The sequence below is a fragment of the Myripristis murdjan genome, chromosome 18 (assembly GCF_902150065.1).
Source record: "Myripristis murdjan chromosome 18, fMyrMur1.1, whole genome shotgun sequence".
NCBI lineage: Eukaryota > Metazoa > Chordata > Actinopteri > Holocentriformes > Holocentridae > Myripristis > Myripristis murdjan.
In genome coordinates, this window is record NC_043997.1 from 19319499 (window position 1) to 19341681 (window position 22183).

The 22183-nt window shown below is 42.0% G+C and overlaps 1 protein-coding gene across 4 annotated transcripts in view; it reads right to left on the reverse strand.

Annotated features, from left to right (window-relative positions):
- Positions 1–22183, reverse strand: part of pcxb (pyruvate carboxylase b) — a 322918-nt gene that overhangs the window by 38674 nt on the left and 262061 nt on the right. For all 4 annotated transcript variants that reach the window (XM_030076972.1, XM_030076974.1, XM_030076973.1 and 1 more), the window contains 5 exons: positions 17612–17833; positions 11711–11867; positions 9307–9547; positions 7511–7678; positions 5891–5972 (listed from right to left, as the gene is read on the reverse strand). In XM_030076972.1, the coding sequence (XP_029932832.1) occupies positions 5891–5972; positions 7511–7678; positions 9307–9547; positions 11711–11867; positions 17612–17833 (870 nt within the window). The remainder of the gene's footprint in view (positions 1–5890; positions 5973–7510; positions 7679–9306; positions 9548–11710; positions 11868–17611; positions 17834–22183) is intronic.

Here is a 22183-nt window from a genome sequence, read left to right on the forward strand (position 1 = left end):
CCAATAAGAACACCACTGAGTTGAAGCCAGACTGACAGCTAATAAATCATCACTCATTGAAATTCACAAACTACATTAAACTTTCAAAAAACTGAACAATGAAACTACAGTCTAACAAAAGTATAATTTAAGTCTAACTGATTATTTATTCAACATTCTTGCCTTGGCTTTGCCACGTCTGTTATCTGAGCTGTTCAATAAATCCCTCTGAACGTTTATTTGAAAGAATCCATTTGCCGCTCACTTTCATGACAACGTTGCATGGCAGCCAGTTAAGGTGCATTAAAGTAGATTACCTTGACAAAAGGAGGCATCTATCTTTATTCCATGAAGGGAAATGGCATTACAGGCTTTCTTTTGAGTGCACCGAGTTTGGCTAATGATGACAAGAATCAGCTAAAAGAGAGAAACTCAGCCCGTGATGTTTTCACTAAGTGAATGGAGAGCTTGGATTTTTTTTTTTCCTGTAATTGAAAGCCAGGAAGTACTCCAAAAAGTGTTTGCGCGCTTTGACTGTGATCTTCTCAAGGAAAAAGCGTCTCTGTGAAATTAATGTGAAATTAATGCGCATGATGTCGCTCCTCAAATTCAGCTGCCTGCCAAGCTAGCTAGTAATGAGGTCAATTTCCATCTCTGTTTGTGAACTGTACAAATCACAATTTTCTTGTTGCCTTCTTTTCCACTTCCATTGTGAGATTCAAGCTTCGGATCCACGAGCGGAAGTGACGCACATCCGAAGCTGCCGCAGGACTCAGAATTCATTTTGCTCAACCTTCAACCCCTTCCAACACCACCCAACCACCTCAACGCTCCATACGCCAAAACAGAAAATCTCGATCTCAATCAATTAGTGATTCAAAAGAGTTGATTTGCGACACAGTGTTATACTTTACCTTTCTGGTGAAGCTCCTGCATTTAGTGTGCATACAGTGCAAGATACAGACAGTGTGTGCAGTAGAAACAACAATGATGAATGTTGAATGATGGCGCAAGATGGTGAAACTATAAAAATATAAGACCTTTCTTTTTAATTCTGAGAAAGTGACACCAAACCAGATGTTTACTGTTGATTAAATGGCTAAAAAAACAGCCATTAAACTCCACAGTAGATGGCAGCTTTGTGTATTTTTTTATTTTTTCTGGAAATCACGTCTGCAAACACTTCCAAAACCACCAATTAATCTATCAGTGCGCATAACACACACCCACACACACAAATATACAGATCATTTATTCATATGGCTGCGTGGCATTGACAAAGTGCCATCAATACACAAATCATTAGCAACACGAACTCCCTAATGCAGGAGACAAGACAGACGCACGCACACATCTGTTTTCACACAGGTACACACATTCTCCACACCAACGCAGGCACTCACACACACACACACGTACACACACACAGATGTAACCATGCGTGCGCACACACACGCGCCTGCGGTTGATGAGAAAATGAGAGCTAACCAAGATGCATGGATGGTGACAAACGAGACAACAGGCGGAATTCAAGGAGAAGAGAAGGAAAATTAAAAAGAGACAGATGAAAAAAGGGAGAGATGAGGCGGCTGAAAGAGGAGCTTAATGTGTTTGTCCACCTGCCTCCTTGTGTGTGGCTTCAGTGTGTGTATCGTCAATCTATGTGTTTAATACGAGTTTACACATTCAATAATGTCTGTGGATGGTGTGGTGTGTGCACCTCCTGCTCGTGGACTAAGTTTTTTTTTGGAGATGCAGCGTGTGAATATAGTGTATTTGTGTGCACGTGCAGGGTGTGAGTCTATGCAATTTGCCATGTGTGCATGTGTGCGTGCATGCATGCATGCGTGTGTGTGCGTGTGCGTGTGTTTGCCGACAGCTACATCTTGACTGAACGGTCCGCTGTTGTGGCTGCTGGAAATGCCTTGTCAAATAAACAGATAAGAGACGTCAAGACAGCCCTAATGAAGCAAACTATCACTCAGCTCTGTGTGTGTGTGTGTGTGTGTGTGTGTGTGTGTGTGCATGTAAGCCATTAATCTCACTGAAAAATGTGTCAGAAAAGCCAGAAATGTATTGCAATATACACATGAGAACCACTTTAATGGCGTGCACCATCATTCCACTGTGTCCAAGTGTGTGTGTGTGTGTGTGTGTGTGTGTGTGTGTGTGTACACATGTATAACTCTTAAAGTGGGTGCGCACACCCACTGTATATATACATACAAAGTGATAATGAGTGTGAAGTTTGCAGGAAAAACAGCATTCTGTGTGTGTGTGTGTGTGTGTGTGTGTGTGTGTGTGTGTACTTGCTGCAGCTGTCTGGCTGAATATATAAACTGACAGCTTAAAGATGAGTCAATTAACCAGTGAAGCTCAGGCTTCACTGTTTCTATGGGGCCAAGATAGAAGCAGAGAGAGTGAGAGAGAGAGAGAGAGAGAGAGAGAGAGAGAGAGAGAGACGGGGGAGAGAGAGGGATGAAATATTGAGGAAGTGTCAGAGAAAGAGGGGGTTTGGGAGTGAAATAGGCATGCAAAGTGCTATTAATTGCTTTGTTACTGAGAAAGAGGGAGGAGACAGGAGGAGGACTGACAGATATTAGTAAAGAAGGGCTGGGGGAGAGAGGAGGGCTGGCAACAGGGAGGAGTGCGAATGAGATAGAGAAGGCAAAGTGGCCTGCAGAGCACTGATTACTGCTCTGTAACAGAGATGGGGAGAGAGGGAGAGCGGTAAACAGAGTAAGGTCAGGGGAGGTATGGAGGAACCTGAAGCACTGCACTCCTTGATTACAAAAGAAGTGAGAGAGGTGAACACAGATGGAAGGCGAGAGAGAGAGAGAGAGAGAGGGAGAGGGACAGACAGAGGGAGACAGAGAGAGAGAAAGAAACATAAAAAGAGGCAGGGATGAAAGCAGAGATGAGTGCAAGGTGACAGGTAGAAAAGGATATGGCAGCGAGGAGGAGAGTTAGTGTGCATGTGAAGAGGGCTCGTCTGCATGTGTATGCATAATGCATGTGTCGGGGTTACGTCAGGACAGAGGAACAACACAGCACGTGTGTGAGAGCGTGCGCTGGAGATTTCGTGCATTCCAATCCCGGACTCAAATGAAGCCAATTGAAATTCCATGAATAAATTCACATCTTCGAGACAGACTAGGAAAACCACTGAAACTGTACACAGGCGCTCCTCAACAACAACGGTCCTTCCATCTCTCTTTGTCGTCCGCAAATTGATATTCTGGCAACAAACCGGACTATTCCTAACTGAGGTGACAATTTCTCTCCCCCTGATGCTCTTCCACTGTTACATATCATCAATCTGTCACGGTCGATGCATCGCGGGAGTGACTCTGTGATCAAGTGCTGTAATTCTCTTTTGTGGTATACCCACTTTTTCCTCAATCTGCCTTGTCACCTTCTACTTCATTTCGCTGAAGAACTTCCAGCGGGCGTCAGAAGACAGGTGTGAGTCTGTTCCAGTCAGTTGTGAGGCACACATGCGGGTGGAGGAGGCGATGGTGAGGCGGAAGTTTCTCCATTTGAGAAAAAGCACGTCATAAAACATATCATATCTCCACAGGCCGGAATACAGATGGGCAACAAATTTAACGAAAAAAAAAGGCCATCTCGGGCTGCCAGAACTGCTTCAATGCTCCTTGGAATCACCAAGTCTCTAGGACTCGACTGGAGGGATGGATCACCATTCTTACAAAAGATATTCCCTCATTAGCCGTCTTGATGATGGTAGTGGTGGTGAGCGGCGTCCACATTGCAATAACGCAAAATCTTACCAAGATGATTTGTCTTATTTCAAGTCAAAAATGTCTTATTTCAAGTCAAAAATGTCTTATTTCTAGTCAAAATATCTCATTACACTTAAAACAAGACATGATCACCTCAGAAGAAACTTGTTTTTAGACAATTTTCACTTATTTCAAGTGAAAATTCACTTGAAATAAGTAAAAATTAGCTTGAAACAAGAAACAAATTTTGCCAATGAAACAAGCAAATTTTCACTTGTTTCAAGCAAATTTTCACTTGAAACAAGAGACAATTGTCTAAAAACAAGTTACTTCTGAGGTGATCATGTCTTATTTTAAGTGTAATGAGATATTTTGACTAGGAATAAGACATTTTTGACTTGAAATAAGACAAATAATCTTGGTAAGATTTTGACTTTTTGCAGTGCAACACATTGAGATGTGGTGACTGAAGGCCATCGTGTATGAATTGCATCATTTTCATTTTGGAGGCGTCGTCATCGTGGAAGAGACCACTCCCATCTCTGTTGGTGGGCAACTCATCTGACCACAGCACTTTGTTTTCCCACATCTCTGTAGACCAGCGCCACTCAGCTCTCAAACGCACACGTGTCTTTGTTTTGGACGAACAGAGCTCCTGCCCTCCAGTCGAGCCACAGAGATTTAAGAATCTGTGTCAAGGAGCTTTGAAGCTGTTCTCGTGGCTCATGGTGGAAAAACACCTTACTAAGACACTCTATGTTGTTTTTTCCCCTTTCACTCATATGTATGTACTGATGAAACTATCAACCAACTCAGCCAAGCAGAAGCTCCTAAACAGAGCTGCCCTTTCTCTGCTATTATTTACAAATTTTTAATAAACCACTTGCATAAACAAATTATATTTACTCACAGACTTAGGTCTACACTTCACTAGATACAATAAACGGATACCAAAACTATTATAGCAATTGCAGGATTTTCATAAAATTCAGGATTCGAGAGAAAAAAAAAAAAAACTAAACAAACAAAAATAACAGATTAGTCGGCTTAGTAGAACCTGCCTGAATCCCTTAGTGATTTTAAATGATCGCTGAAGGGTTTTCGATATCTAGGTTATAATGTCAGCGTTGTAAAAAAGCAACTCTATAAAGATAACTAAAGAAAGAACTGAAAATGGAATAGAGCAAACACGGAATGTGGAAAATTTTTTAATCTTGGGGGACAAATCAATTCATTCAGAATGGATTGCCTCCTGAAACGCTTGCATTCTCAATAATCCTGATAATTCCACCTGAGAAAAAGCAAGTCGCACCCCATTTAGGATCTGTGAAAAACGCGGGGAGCTGAGCACAAGGGACATCAAACCAAATGGGAAATGCTCAGATAAGAAACCGCCCTCTGCTATATCTGTTAACCTACTGGGGAGATTGTCGGCTAGATTCCAGGTTTCAGTGAATGTGTGTAACTGTATAAATGAAGCATATCTTCCACTCATAAAAATCGATCCATCTGTTCATCAATTTCTCATTAGGCTGAGTGTGACTGCTTTATTTTTAAACCCGGCTATCAGTTCATATCGAGCACACCTCCTGTCTTTGTGCATGCCTGTTTCTCTCTCCTCCAGCCTTCTTCTCGTAATTAAATCACTCTATAAGCAGAGTGTGTCAGTCTTTCTGCTTAAGGACCACAGCCACTGATGTGCTCTGTCATCTATCGATTGGCTGATTGATTGTTTTTTCCCCACTTCATGTGCAGCAACAGCCTCTTGGAAAGAAACTCTGAAATAATTTCAGAGCAGGACTGGCGATCTATCGTTCTGCCTCATCATTCATGGCTGCACAAGATATTGAAAGCTGGTTTTAATGTGGATATTTGAGAGTTTTTTCATTTTGTTAAATGTCTACTAATTTTGACAAAAAGGGCCCTTAATCTATCAAAATAACTGACTGTGGAAACTTAGATCAAAGGAAGAGAATGATGAAACTTAGTTCTACCTGAAAATTGATTGTGTTTGCCAGTGAATTCGTCATTTGCTTTACAATTGGCAGTGCAGATCTGGTGAGGCTGTTTAAGGTCTAATGCAAATCCTTTCCATGAACTCAATGAGGTCAGAGTCCTGGCCCTGTTAACACTGTTTGGACCAACATGCTGATAATGTAGTTACTTACCAGTGTCAAGCTTGGTTCCCTTGGCGCAGGCCACGATGGCTCCCATGCTGGGTTGAGAAGTCATCCCGGCCATAGAGTCCACCTGGAAAGACAAAAACAAATATGAAAACTATACAGTCACATATCTCTGTTGCTGTAGATGTGCTTTTTGTGTCCACAGATGTGTTTACAAGATGTAGAAAAACAGGAAGAGATCTGTTTGCTTGATTCTGTGTGGGTGTGCTGATCCAACATATGCATGTTCTCTGCATGCATATGCATGAATGTATTAGTGAGAAAAAAGTCTGATTTTTCAGTCAGAAAGGAATATGATTTCTGTGTCGAGAAACTTGTAGCATGTGGACATCCCCCACTCACACACAGCCATGTTCTGCTGTGTGTGTGCGTTTCAATGTGCTTCATCCTGTGTGGGCGAGATCCTGTGCATAAACTGCTGTTACTCTCCAGAAATAATTTCTTGGTGGTGTAGAAAAGTAGTTTTTAACTACAACTGAACCAAATGGAACGGTGACAAAGCACCTCTCTGTTTAGGAGGGCTGTGCTGCAAGCGGGCGAACAGCAGAGCCGCAGAAAACAGCCAAAGCAGCACGCACTAGTTTTAATGAAGCCGTTCACACTGGCAGCGGTGCGTCAGTGAACACAGGGATTTCTGGCATTTTAAAAAAATATCTTTGGACTGAAGAAAAATACAGGCACCACTCTTACATCAGAAAAAAATGGATTTTTTTATGTAGGGTACATATTAAAACACATGAAGTTTTGTTCCCATCTGTCCACCATGGCCTTCATCAGATGAACTCTCTCCTCAGACAGTGATAAGTTGATCAGATAGTTACTGTTTTTCTCTCTGCTTTTTCTGTTAGCTTATCTGATGGAGCCCTGGTGAAAAGATAGGCCAAAACATCATTTTATATGCAGCCAATAATAAAATAAAATAGTTCTGTTTTTCTGCCCAAGAGAAAAAAAAGATGACTGGTTGCTCAGTATGAACAAACAAAGATCAAAAATGTGTCTAGCGCTCCTGGAGATGAGGAAAACCTAGTTGTTGTGAGGGCGATCCAGGCGCTCCAAACACCGGAAAATGTGTCAGCGAGGAAGGAAATATTAAAAAGCCTTTATTGCGGTGCCTAAATCATTAAAAAAAGCTGATATGTTTCAACCACTGTAGGTCTTTGTCAGGGCTTCAAAAAGCCCCTTTCTTCCTCGTTGTCACATTTCCTGATACTTGGAGTGCCTGGATTGCCCCCTTAAGTACTCTATTTTTCAACTGTGTATAAGAGTGGCGCCTCTTTTTCTGCAGTTTGCTGTCCCCCTTGGGCTGCACCATCTCACAGTCAGCTGAAGCACTGTTTTTTCCTTCTATAAAAAAAAATTCTCCAACACGGCAACATCTCACAAGTGCACTCAGCTCCTGAACTGGGGTTATTGAAAATTACTGTAGTCACACAGTCACACAATTCCCTCTATTCCTCTTACTGGAATCTACCTCTGAAAACGTGACGGTCCGTGACGAGTGGGGACAATGACATATAAATGTAGAGCGCATTAGATTGTATCACATTAATGTAAATGTCTGTGAAGTTGAATTGGTCAGACAAATATGGAGCCATGTCTACGCACCGCCACATCCACTACATCTGCTCCGGCCTCGGCGCAGGCCAGCATGGCGGCTACACCGGCCCCCGCCGTGTCGTGTGTGTGCACGTGGATGGGCACGTCTGGGAAGCGGTCCCTCAGAGCGCCGATCAGAAGCTTGCTGGCCTCTGGCTTCAGCAGACCAGCCATGTCCTGAGGAGAGGGAGAGAGAGAGAGAGACGGGGGGAGAGGTGGAGGAGAGGGGGGCAGTAAAGGAGATATTAAATCTAAAGCCTGAGTGACATTTGATATTACACAGTGTCCTGAACAAATATTTGTCAGAGATGCCATCCCAAAATCATTTTTAAAAAAAGGATCAGCACACCTCACCGTGCTATTTTGTTTCTTCAAACTTTTTTCCTTTGAAAGAGAACACTCAATATGCATTTTTAAGTTATTCATTACCACAACAAAACAATGGTAAAAGTCAAGGGGTTCACATACTTTTTAGGATAACTGTATAATCCTCAACTGATATTTGTAAAAAAAAAAAAAAAAAAAATCCCAGCTTAGACGCTTAGTTGCTGTGGCACTACTGCTTACTGCACTCCATGAACTTTTACTGCACGCTCATTTCCTCCGCTAAAATGTTAACCTCATTAGCCGTGCCAGCCTTTTGTGAGATTGCCACTGCTGCGTGTGTGACGTTTCTGCACGGCGGCGGCGAGGGAGTTTATCATTTCACGTTTGAAAATATTCTGTCATGCTTGAATAAAGGAATTAATTTAATGTGAGCATTATCAGTCTGTTCATTTAGATAAGGGCCACAAGTATACAAGTTAGCTGTGTGGGAAGTAGGCCTAAAAACCCACAGCGTTCAGCGGTTTGCATGTGCATGCTTTTGAAACAGCAAAGAGCTACTGTGACATACATAACATGAAATATCAGAAGGTGTGTGTGTGTGAGATGTATATAAGGAATTTACTCAAAATGATCAACCCACTATTTGCAAGAAACATGGCACATGCTGTTGAAATCCACTGTGGAAGATCAACTTGTTTGTTACTTAAAAGCATTTATATAAAAAATGTGAACGTGATTTTATTTTGAATTTACCAAACATTCAGTATCATGTAGTATTGATAGCAGGTGCAGTATTGATGCTGAAAGTAGTACTACAAGAACTAGTACTAAGGTAGCAGTGCTGGTAGTAATCATTGTAGAAGTAGTAGTAATAATAAACTTTGTACAGCACCTTTAAAAACAGCGCTATAAAGTGAGTCACAAAGCATCAAAGAAAAACAGGATAGCATTAACATGGATTAAAAATAAGCATAATTTTTGTGAATATGGAATTTCAATAACTAATTTCTATTTCCTATCTGCCAAATTCATTTTATTTTATTTTTTTTTTAAACCACTGATTAAACTGACTGAATGCAAGATAGCTTTCTGCCAAAATGCCAAGTAGGACTGACAGATGCCAAGCCAAGACGCAGCCAAAAGTGTGGCTGGTGGCGAGTGCCAACTTCAAGTCCTGGTTGTGATGATACACATGCACAAATGTGCGTATGCGTGTGAGAGACAGTGTGCAGTCCAGACCTGGGTGAAAAAAAAAATATTTGCCAATATTCTTTACAGATAGTTTTATTTTGTTTAGGTGCCAGATGGGCAGGGATTTCCACATCACGCCACAAAACAAGAGCCAGAATGTTTGGACAACCAGGCGAGTTTTCGAAACTCGCCTGGTGGTCTTTTAGCTCTTTCAGCTGTGGCTGTGAACACCACCCGTCTTACAGTAAGCAAGATTTGTACACATCTTCTTGTTTTCATCTCCTCACCTTGATGCAGAGGATGTGTGTTCCAGCCTTGACCAGCTCGTCTGCCAGTTTCAGATAGTAGTCCAGCGAGTATTTCTGCCTCATTGGGTCCGAGACGTCGCCCGTGTAGGAGATGGCGGCCTCCACCACGCCCCCCGCCGCCCCGGCCGCCTCCATACCCAGCAGCATGTTGGGCACGTAGTTGAGGGAGTCGAACACTCGGAAGATGTCCATGCCGTTCTCCTTGGCCACCTCGCAGAACCTGCAGGAAGGGCGAGGGACGAGACGTTAGCCAGCGGCACATTTGTTGCTTCATTGCTTTACAGTCAGAGGGGGAGACAGAGTGAGAGAGAGAGAGAGAGAGAGAGAGAGAGAGAGAGAGCTGTTAGGGAGACAGTCAAGACTCATAAGATGATTACATATAAACACACACATGCATACACACACACACACACACCCAATGAGTTTGTTTTCATGCACTCTTGTGTTCCAGGTAATAGTGCACATCCTGGCTGGGATAAGCCGTTTATATCAATCTCCATCTCGCCACTCATAAATATCCCTGTACCTGAGCAAACACAATATTCCCACTATTTCTGTGAAAAGTGAGCTTACACAGACCACAGGAGCCGGCGATAAATGGAAAGAAATGTATACTCGCCTCATTATCCAAGCTGCTAGCGGTAAATCCCTGCTACGATTGCTTTATCCCAGGTATCAGGTTTCTCATAACTAGGGTGAGAGCTTATCTGCCTTACTGTGAATGGGATGTTTACATGCATGAAGTTTTTAGTTGTTTTGACAAATGAATTCTGATCAACTAAGAAGATTAACAATCTCACTTGTGTGTGTCCAGTATGTATTGAGCTCACTGCAGTGCATGCTAACACTCGTAGGCATGCGGCTGAGCTTAGTATCGTTTACGGCGGTGCATACTTGACACACAGGAGCTGAAACAGAGTGAAGTCGGGCACAGAGCTTGTCCTTTCAAAAAATTAATTTGCTTCTTAAAGCGACAAGATGATCTAGTTAACGATCACATGACCATTTAACATCTTAAGGGGTTTTGTACATTTCAACATTTTGCAATCCCCCTCGCTGCAAAGTCTACTGTGACCCTGTGAAATGCACTTTAAATCAATTAGATTAAATGAAATTACACTTTTGATTTGATTTACTTAATGAAGATGCTCGGGCAATTGCGCTTTCAGCTACCTCACTGAAAATGTTGAGCAGGGCCAGAGAGAGAGAGAGAGAGAGAGAGAGAGAGAGAGAGGGAAAGACAGTGAGAGGGAGATGAGAGGGAAGAGTGCGGGGCAAACAGATCAAAACCATTAATCACAATCATCTGCAAATTTTAGATGGCACTCCCCCTGTGGGACACCGAGAGGAGAGGAGAGGATAAGAGAAGGAGAGAAGGAGGAGATGGATGGAGAGGAGCGGCAGAGGGGAAGAGAGAAGGAGTCAGAAAGCAAGGGAAAGAGAAGTGTATAATGCAGGGAGATGAATGGGCGTATAAAAGGGGGGAGCTGTAAGAGAGGAGGGGATAAATAATGAGTGTATGATTGGAAAAAGGAGAGCAAGGGAGCAAGGGAGCAAACACAGAGGGAGGAGAGGGGAAGTCTGTGTGTGATTCAGTGGGAGGGAGGGAGGAGGGGACAGCTGCATTAGTCATAAAGCCACTACTAATTTATTTGAGGTGAGAGGGATTATACTCTGTGTGTGTGTGTGTGTGTCCTTGTTTGTTTGTTTGTGTGTATGCAAGTGTGTACCTGCATGTGTGTGGGAATATCTATGTGCCTAGAAAGCACCCCGGTGCGCATACCTGTGTGTTTGTGTGTAAATATGACTCATGTACACCACTGAATTCGCTACTGTATCTCCTAACAAGCATCTGGAAGTGTGTGTGTGTGTGTGCGTGTGTTTTTGTTCAAATACGATTATATGGTACAATATGGGAATACCTGTGTGTAGGCATTTGTTGCTGAGTGAGTGTGTGTGAAGCCCATGCAACAGCACTGGGTTAGCTGGCATTCAGAAAGCAGCGTTTATGTCCATTAATAAATATTATTGTGCATGACACAAGGCAATGTGAGCACGCTGACCTGAACTAATCTGTGTGAGTGTGTTTCGATGCACGTGGGCATGTTTTGTGGTTAGCTATTGTATCCATTTCAATGCATTTGAAATGTAAAGCGTACGTGTGCCTGCCCATATTTATTCCTGTACTTGTGTGTGTGTGCCGGTGCGATTACATAGCATTAATGGAGCCAATTAATCCATTCAGAATAGCATACATCTGTGTTTGGTATTAAATGTGCTGGATGTGACACTTTCCTCATTTTCAAATAACTGAGGTGAGATGAAAGCTGGAAAAAAACTGTGTGAGTGTGTGTGTGTGTGTGTGTGTGTGTGTGTAACTCACTTAAACACGGCATTGTCAGGGTAGTTGGTGTAGCCCACGGCGTTGGCCCCTCTCAGCAGCATCTGGAATGGGACGTTGGGGATCAAAGCTCTCAGCTCCTGGAGCCTCTTCCACGGACACTCAGACAGGAACCGCATGGCCACGTCAAAGGTAGCGCCTTCATGCGTTTGCACACACACACACACACACACACACACACACACGTTTTTTCTCCATTCTGCTTTCATTGCAAGTTCTTTATTTGTAAATCCCAAAGAAATTAAATGTTGCAAACCTAACACCCCGATGTATGAATGCACACATTAATGGAGGCCCAAACAGATGCGAATACACACACACACACACATATACACACTTACAGAGTGTTCATTCTGACACTTTAATCCTCTCATTTTAAAGTCACTCGAAAATCTAAGAAATGTTACGGTGGAAGAGAGGGGGGGAAAAAAGAAAAAAAGATAGCGATCACTCATTTTCCCTTCTGGGGGAGTAGATTAGCGAATCTCACACCCGTTTATCATATCAGCCAGAAATATTGAAGCCTCCAGTGGTTTTCTGCTGATCCAACGCTGTCATCATTAAATTTCATTTTCTGAGCACTCATATATTTGGACAGAGAGAGAATACTAAGTACAAGCACTTATTCCCGACTCTGGGAGGGGCAGGGATGGCCTGGAAAAAAATAACCAACCAAACAAAAAAATAAATAAATAAATAAAAAATCTTCCTCTTTATCAGTTTTTCCTTTTTTAATATTGGGGTTTAGCCAACATCAGCATTAAATGAGAAGACGGAAGCAGAAACTGGTCATGGCAGTCTTGTTTGATGTAGCACGCGCAGCATTAGTATGTTTTATTGCATGTGGGATCTGGCATACTGTTGAATTTACTCAAAAAGTTTGAAAAAGTTTAAGAGTGACAGTTGGTCCCCAATACCCAGACATTAGGCAGCCCCGCTGGGAGCATTGTTTTTGGAAAGTGACAGCTTCCAATCTGTCATGAAGATGAACCGGAATCAGATGGAAGCAAGCCTTCCCCACTACACCCATGACTGCCAGCCAAGTCTTCAACATGGAAGATAACGTTTAAAGGAGTGGAGGAGAACAACTTAAGGCTGCTGTGTGTATGTTCAAATTTCTCGTCCAGGTAATGTTTGGCCCTTCACTGCCTCCTTTGATGTTAAGTATCAGTATGAGCCGGGTAATCATCAAACCTTGAAATATAATGCTGTAGAGCAGTTATAGTGCCTCCTACGCAATTCTCTATGTCATGCTCTTAAGCATAACTCATCAATCAATTGAAGTGCTGAGCTGAATAAACATACACATTTTAGCCATATTTAACATTTTTGCTTAAGTGTGCAATTGTGCCTCCGATACTTTGGCATGCGCCGTGACAGTTTATCCCACTAGATCAATGATAGCGTCATCTGCGCTTCCATTTTATCGCACCGGATTACTTGATTTGCCTTTGTGCTGTCCATATCGTCACGCGTGTGTGTGCGCCTGCTGCCTGCGCCAAGAAACGGCTCACATTCCTACAACATGCAAAAATACTCGGTGAATAAATTTGATGAGATCCCGATTACGCAACTGCTGAGCTGAACAAGATGTGCGCGCCAACGTGCCCACGTAATTAAGTTTCTGATGCTTTCCATCTGATAAATTTGCCAACTGTGAAACAGATAGGGAGAAGCATATAGATACTTTTATTTGACCTAATTTGTATTATTGTATCTTCCATGGCGTAGGGAGGAAGGCTGTATCAGGAAGGGACTGCTTAATCCTCAAAGGGCTTTCACTGGCATAATCTCCTCAATGATTCATTCTGCCTCTAAGCAGCAGAAACATGTGAAAGTAATATTCTCTATCTCAGACCACTCAGTAAAAAAAAGGTTCATTATACAGGGACATTGGAAAACGGTGTTTAGCTGTCATGTGGTCATCTCCCCTCAGTGATTTATTTTGACTGAAACTTATCCAAGCACATTTGAGTGTGATATTCCCAAACTGACCACGCTATGATAAAAGTGCATTACATTGGGACATCCTATCAAGAGGTGTGGCAGATAATCCTCCTGTGGTCCATTCAGTGATTTACTCTGAGGACCATTTAAAAGGTACAGTTACAAGCTGTCGCACTGGGACGACTGGCCACAGGACTTATTTACAACAGTGTGATTGGCCGCTTTCCCACTTGCCATGTTCGGTTCGGCTGAATCGAACATGGTGTGTTTAACCAACTTTGTGTGAGTAGCTGAGAATGCACTAAATTGAACCCCGGGGCGCATCAAATATTCAAAGCTGAGTCTGCTTGGCCAATGCTACTGTTTGTTTAGCCTTAAAGACAACACTTGGGGCAAAAAAACAAGCACAGACATGGTCTCAGATCAATTCCAAGTGAAATCTGGACCGGTTCATTTGAAGTGAGAAAGGTAATCTCACTGACACGCGGTTTGAATTAATGGAAATGACTATTGGAAAGGCTTTACAGTTTCTCTAAAGAAGCGGCCAATTTAATCAGAAATACAGTAGAGGGAGATGAGAGCATAACCTACTCCACAACGCTTATCTCCCTTGTAATGCCGTTAAGAAATCATGACAGTGGTGTATCTCTAGCTTTCTACATCAGTACCTGGCTTGGATGGCAACGTGCCAAGACAGACCAGTATCCTTGGTCGAGGATACTCAGATATGAAACCATACCCTTTACTGGTCACTTTGATTTGCATACGGTGGTCAGAATAAAAGCCAACTACCCAATGCTGAATCAAATGATTTGTTAGTCCGGACCATGAAAAACAAACATTTGGGTGTGAAAGTGACCACAGTCTAATTTGTGCTTCACAGCCAAGATAAAAAATGACAAGGGAGTACTGATTGGCAACTAGCACTTGTGGGAACTTTTGCTTTCAAAACCTGACTGAATGTAGTGATTTTTCCATGTCGATGAGTAGGGATGAAGAACAGATTGTCGACTTTTCGAGACAAAGTTTTAAAATCTACACACATAACGATCTACAAAGTTTTGTAATTAATACTGACTTAGTGACTAATAGCTTCACCAATCCCCAAGGGGAAAGTCTGTTTTCTTGGATGCTTGCCGACTTGGGAGCTTAAATTCAGGTCCTACTGTTGAAGCTAAATGATGATAATAATTATATTAACTATATCTGTGCTCAAGCAGAGCTGCCAAATGCTTAGGAGTAAAAACCGACTTTAAATTCCCAACAATCAAACTTCCAATTAGAGGATATTCAAATGTTTTAACCAAGTTGTCATTGTGTGTCAAGAGGCTTAGTGGCTTATTCACTTCTCTGTATTTAGTTTTCAGAGTGCTTTGTTGTTTATACAAGGATTCTTAAGTAGCCAAAATAATATCAAAATATTAATATGCATGTAAAAAACACTCATGAAAAGATATGATTATAGTACAAACTAGTTTTTAGGCTCAGGAGGTTTCAGGGAATCTCTCGTTCAAGCATTTATTTTGCCTTGAAGTGTTTAAATAATTATAGGAAAGTACTATCCTGTTTTCTCTGACTCATAATCATATCATGGAGGGACTGTCGCTGCCTAAAGAGGCTCCACTGGCATATTACATTTCTCTTCAGTGATTCACTCTCTCTTCCCGCAACTTTTCCAAACTGAGAAAGACAAATAGATCTGCTTCCCGGCTCATAATACCAGCACATTACGGCACCATTATGTCAGGAAGCGTTTAAACTTCTGCGAGTCTTGTTCTACATTTGATTTCAATGATGTAGCTACTCTTGCTGGAGCTGCACAAATGGGAGAAAGACAAGCACATTTTCACTTTGTCTAACTGCTTTACGAAGACGGAGCACCATTTAAGCTTCAAGACCTTCTGCTGATGTTTAATTTCGACAACTTGACTCTTGCCGTAGTTCAAACATTAGCAGTTTGGAAGAGAGTTGGGCAGAGAGAGAGAGAGAGAGAGAGAGAGAGAGAGAGAGAGAGAAAGAGAGAGATGTATTCACTTTTCTCCCGCTGTTTCATCATAACAGGATACGGTACAGAGACCAGATTATAATACAAACTGTGTACGCCTCGAGAGCTTTCATTGGCACATCTCTTAAATGATTTTCTCTGGCAGCGGGTGCTTGAACGGAGAGTCTTTGCTTTTCCACATTTTCCACCCAGTTCATAATAATGAGTCATCATGAAAGGGACATTAAACTATAGCAGAGACTGCTGAAGCCTCACAGAGGGGCTGACTACATCTCTCTTCAATTATTTGTTCTCACTACAAGTCCATAAGACAGCTTTTCAAAAATAATTAAACAAATAATTAAACATGCCCCATATTTCAAAGAATTCTCCTCAGTTGTCTCATACAGTAATGAAACATGCAAGATCGTTACATCAACTATTGAAATGATTTTTCAGTACTATATCACTTTTCATTAGTTCATAACAGTGGAATAGAGTGCCATGCTGTCGGACTGTATAAATCTGCTAAAACTGTTTCAAGAGGCCTCCCTGACATCTCTTCAGCTATTTACTTTTATATCTGTTCAAACATGGCTAAGCTGGGGCCGTTCTCGCTTTTCTCTGGTCAGTTTCGTAATTATGCCACTGTATACAGGAACATTAAGTCGGGAAGTGTTTAAGCCCTTTTTTATTTGGATATCTCTTCCATAATTTACTTTTGCTGTAACCATTTTATCTGTTCAAACATGAGATGAGGAGACAGTTGCTTAATGTGAGATCTGCTCAAAGTGCTCTATTCTCCCGCTATAATGAAATATATTGCCTTTCCCCGAACCGATTCATCGTGACAGGCTATCAGCAGGAATTTGATCTCAGGAAGGGTTTCCAGCACGTGAGGTTTCACTGAAGAATCTCTCCCCAAAATCATTTTTTTCTTCAGCCATCTGAAGATACTTACAGCTCTTGAAACAAACAGACACCCAGTTAGTTTGATATTTTTTTGCTTTGGTTGTCCTTTTGTTCTCACATTGTTTGTTCATTTTGCCATGTGTGACTGGCTCAAAGTATCGTCTCCACGTGATTATCATTCCAAGTGGTTTCCTACAATAGAGCATCAAATTAAATGTTTCAACCTCAAGAGGTTCGTGGCATATCTCTTTGACAATGTGTTCGTCGCAGGCGTTCCAGTGTTCAAACATGAAAAAATGAGTTTTCTCTGTGAAACCAGTTCGTAATAACTGCACTTCACATAGGGACATTATCAAGAAGTGCTGATAATTGTTCTCGTGGCAGCTACTCAAACATAAGGCATATATTCCCTTTCTCTAGCCAATTTCATAGTAATTGCACATTATATTAGGGACATTGTTGGACTATGCATGCCTCGAGAGGTTTCAATGACATATGATTTTCTCTGTTCAAACAAGAGAAGGCAAAAAAGGTACAATCATCATCTATAGCATCATCATCTATAGAACATGGTGAAGGTCTCCTTCTGGGAGAGGAGATGGAAAAGTGAGACAAGTTGTCAATGACACACAATTTTCTCTGTTCAAACACGAAAAATGGTGAGGTGCAATCACGACCCATGATTGAAACATGGAAAAGATCGGCAGCGAGAGGGGCGAGTGAATGAGGCCTGCAGGCTTTGCTGTTCAAACACTTTAAGGCAGAAGGGAGGAAGAGCAGCAGGGGGGGGATGGATGAGCACATACAGTGCAGACAAAGATATTTCAAAATGAGATAGCCAAGGAAGAAAGGAAGGAAAAGAAACATTCTTATACAATCTCTGGTTTGGACATACCACTGCGTTCACAGAAAGTAATAACATTTTTGCAGTTGCAGTTATCACTGGTACTTTTAATGTAATGTGTAATGTATCACTGTGAGCAATTCATCAAAAACATGAACACTATTTTCATTTAATGTCTTGCTCACACACAACTCACCTCCCCAGTTCTCAAGGCTGAAAAGGTTGCTGAAGTTGTGGCTGACGAACGGCGAGATCTTCTTCAGGTCGTGGGTTCGCACCCTGGTTGCCAAGAGGGACTGGTGAGCGTCCCTGAAGGTGGTATCCATTAGCAACAGGCCTTGGTGGGCGCGAATGGCCTTGGCAAAGCCCTCAGGGCCATCTCGCAGCAGAATGTCTCTGAAACCAACGGGCGGGTCACCTAATAACGAGAAGGACAAACAGAGAGAGGAAAATTAATGGTGAGAAAGAGAGCGATGATTAGAGGGAGGGAAATGTCAATGCATTCATTGAAGCGGCATTGATAAATTAACAGAAAAGACATTAATAGATGAAGAAATGCAGCTTATAAACTGACTGCTAATTGGAAATGCATTTAGAGCCTTATGCTAGAAAAGAAGTTCCATATTTGCATGTATATCCAATACAAACATGATATGTTTTATTCATCTGAGCTTGTGAATGATGCGTTTCCTTTAGATACAACTCGACTGTCTGCAAAGATAAATGACTGCACTCCGATTTTAACAAGATGCCTGGTTAGCACGTAAACTGCTGATATTGATGGAGATCTCTTATAAATTGCACCATTAATGAGACCAATGCATGTCATGAATGACGAGGATGCCAGCTCCTCTCACCCCTGCTCACACCCCTCCCCCTCAGTTCAGGTTGATCAACTATAAAAGAAAAAACAAAGCTCTGCAACCGGCTCATTAGGTACACCGCCCATCCATTCATGAAAATAGATGGCTGTTGCTGATAGTGAGCCGAGCGGCAACAGTTTGCTATTTAAAGCAGGCAGACAGGAGGGATTTAGATGATGGTGAGTAAAAAAATTTAATTGTAGAAGTAAACAAACTTGAACGTCGTCTGGAGACTGGCACAAGGTCATCAGAAGAACGATCTGCGATTCCGGGATTGCCAAAATGGCTTCTCCTGTGTTTTTTCATACATGACTAATTGTGTAGTGTTTACTAGAAATAGAGTAGTAAACATCCAATCAGCGACAGTCTTCAGGAAGAAAACAGGTTGTTGATGATGGAGCTTAAAGTGAATAACAAGATAGGGAAAATAAATCACAGGGATCCACGCAGACCATGAATAAGATTTTAAGATGAAAGCCTAAGGAAATGACAGGCGTCTTCACTGGTTTATTTTAGAGAAAAACACAAATGGCCATGGAGGCACTGTACCTGACGCATTTCAATATGATGATTTGATGATTCGTACACATTTTGTGGGGGTCATTTTGGCTTATGTAAGTCAATTAGTTCATTCCATGGCCACCTTAGGAAAGGAAAACTCATGTCCTCTGCAGTTCTCTGGTTAACTGCGCATCAATCAGGATATAAAAATGAGCTGTTTTTCCACTCCCTATTGCAGTCCTATTCAACAAAAGAAAACAACAAAATTAAAAAAAAAAAAAAACAACCAAAAAGGAAAAAAGAGGTCATATCGGGCAGCATCATAAAGAAATAAAATGACCAAAAAAGTGAAGATAAGATGGGCTAAAGTAATCTCAATGTCGTAGCTCATATCAAACCTGTTTGCCAGCAGCCTCTCTCCTTAAGTCTGAACACACTCTGTTTACATAGCGTGTCAGTGTCAGTCAAGGTTCAACTCTCTGCACTGAGATCCACAGGATCACTGGGGAGCATGAAACAATGACTGTGTGTGTGTCCAGGGAAATAAAAAGGAAAAGGGGTAATTCTGAGGAGGAACAAAGACACGGATCAACATAAATGAGGGCAGGTCGGAGAACACGAACATGCCACCAAAAGCCTCCGCTATAGGGGTGGAAACAGTCGTCATGGTCTCTCCAAGACAATTATAGGTATTTGCAGTTCACTATAGGTGAGCGGGACTCGCTTTACTTATTCTGCTACTATCAGATCAGCTACAAAAGAAAGAGGGTCACGCTCACTATGCCTTTCTCCTCCTCTTTCTCTCTCTCTCTCTCTCTCTCTAGCAATTAAACACAAGCACAGCCTGAGATATTGAAATATTGGAAATGGAATTGGGATCTATTTTTGCAGGGGTGTGTGTACAATAATCATTCAACAGGACAGGTTAATGAGGTGCTATCTCTCTGCTTAGTTGTCCTCCACTGCCCTCTCTCTTTCCATTTTCTTTCCTCTCCCTTTCCGTTTCTGTGTAGCTGAATCCACACACTTGACCTTTTATTGTTGCACCTCATCCCCGATAACAAATGATCTCGGCTATAATTGTCTCTTAGGCCGGCATGGACGAAATGAACTCACACACACACACACACACACACACGCCTGTGCTGGGATAACATTTGTAAGCACGTGCACACACAGATAAAAATGAGCTCTCTCTGAAACACACACACACACACACACACACACACACACACACAAGCCAAATGAGTTTAGAAATCACACTGCCAAACCAAACACATACTGACACTTTGAACTTATCAAGATCTGTATAGAGTACAGAGGAGTGGGACACACACACACACACAAGCATGTGAGCAAACACTGACAATCCCCCACTCCCCAATTTTTCTTTCACACACACATATGAAGCAGAGTTTGGTGCTAAATAATTTAATGGTTTGATATTTTCCTATCAAAACATCACGATGTGCAACATTATCAACAGCATCAATTCAATAAAAAACAAACATTTTTTAACCAAAAATGAAAACTACATTGCAAGTACTAAATAAATTCCTGGCAAGCCTTTAGAAGCTTTTCTGGAAGGCAGCTGAAAATAACTATTGTCATTACAATTGCCAAGTATTTACTAGACAATATTTCATTCCCATGTACTTTCTAAGCAAGTTTCTAACTACTTACCAGGAGTTTACTCAGCACTTACAATGCAGCTTCCAGATAATTTACCAGTGAGTTCCTTTTGTTACCAATTTATTTGCTAATTAATTAACAGACTGCAAAATAAAGAGTTGACTAATTAGTAATTTATTCATTAAAGATTCCTCATATGCCTAAAAAATATAAAAGTCTCCAAATTAAATGTCCACAGCTGCAATTGCCTTGAATTTGTTACAGTCTTTGTCAACCTATTTGGTAATGTAGAAAATACTGCATACAGTATGACCACAAATATTGTAATATTTGATATTATCAGATATTGGCACAAGTCTAGTATGCAGTTTTACAAACTTATTTTTCCTGTTTTTATAATTCTAGCCTTTTTGCTGTGTTGTGGGACCCCAGCAGCTGCTCTCACAATCAGTTTGAGCACGTGAGCCAGGCTACTGAATACAAAGACTATTAGTTTGCACCGATAACTATGCTCTGAGATGACACTGAAGAAAGGTCGCACTTAATGACCTCGGTCACAAAAGTCTTCCAGACTTTGAACAAATGTGCATCCTACTTTGAGGACAAATGCTTTGTGGCTCTCTTCACAGCAAGAAAAGATTTGAAAGGGTAACATGATGATTGCTGTAAAGGCTGAACATGCCTTGTCTGACAGGAATGCTGGTACATTCTCACAGAAGGTTGAGAATAAGTTGATTTCCCATTTGTTAAAAGTTCAGCAAGTCTACCATGTCATGCTACATTATGTACGAACCTTTGCAAACGTAAGGGGCATTCGGAATATGCGACATCGATTCAGCAAGCTGCTCTGTGGTATGCTGCAGACAATGAGGGGCATGGGCAGCACGAAGCCAAACAGAGAGGCTGAGTCTGGTGGGAAGGAACTGTAACCTCACAGAGTAAAAAAAAAATGTGTGGGAGACCAACTAATAAGCAGAATGAAGATATGCAAGTTTCCCCTGTAGATTCAGTCCAGTCTAGCGTTGTTGTAGACGTTGGTGGGTGTTCATGACAGTCCTTTGGGCACCTTTGGATGTCGATAGGTGGGGCATGTCTACCATAAGTTGGTGTTGCCCTCACAGAGATGAGCGGGTCAAGTAATGTCTTCTGAGACGCACCATGTCCATTCCAGGGACACTACGGCGCAAATACACAAGTCAGTAATAGTATGCAGTCTTACCAACTTGGTGTTTTTGCCGCTCTTGCTGTCTATTACACACACAGAGGAAAAGGAGGGCATTTGCGCTGGGACTTTGGCGAATAAACAATGGTCTGCGGCTGTGACAGAATCCCCCCGAAAAAGCTGCTGTAGTCGATGTCTGAAAAAGTGTGTGTGTGTATCAACGTCAGGTGTAGAGACAAAAGGAATGAGCAGATACACATCCCCAGGGGTCACCCTACTAGAGAACTGACCCACTTACACACATGACTCCATGTTGAGAGGGAGCCATAACCTCCCTTTCCCCCATATCCTCCAGCTCCCCTGCCCTCGCTTCACCCCGCTTTCTCTGCGTCTGACGTCCTGAGGTTTCTTTCAGATTTCCACCTCGTTTTACTTCTTCGCTTGCGGTGCCTCATCTGTCTGCCCTGCTCTCCGTGCCTCCTTCCTCCTTCATTTCTATCACATTACTAGTTTCAAATTTCGCTGAAAAAACCCCCCACGAACGCTCTATTAAACTGCTGCCGAATTTTGGGCGACGGGTGTTTGAGTCTGAGAGATGTGAAATGCGAAA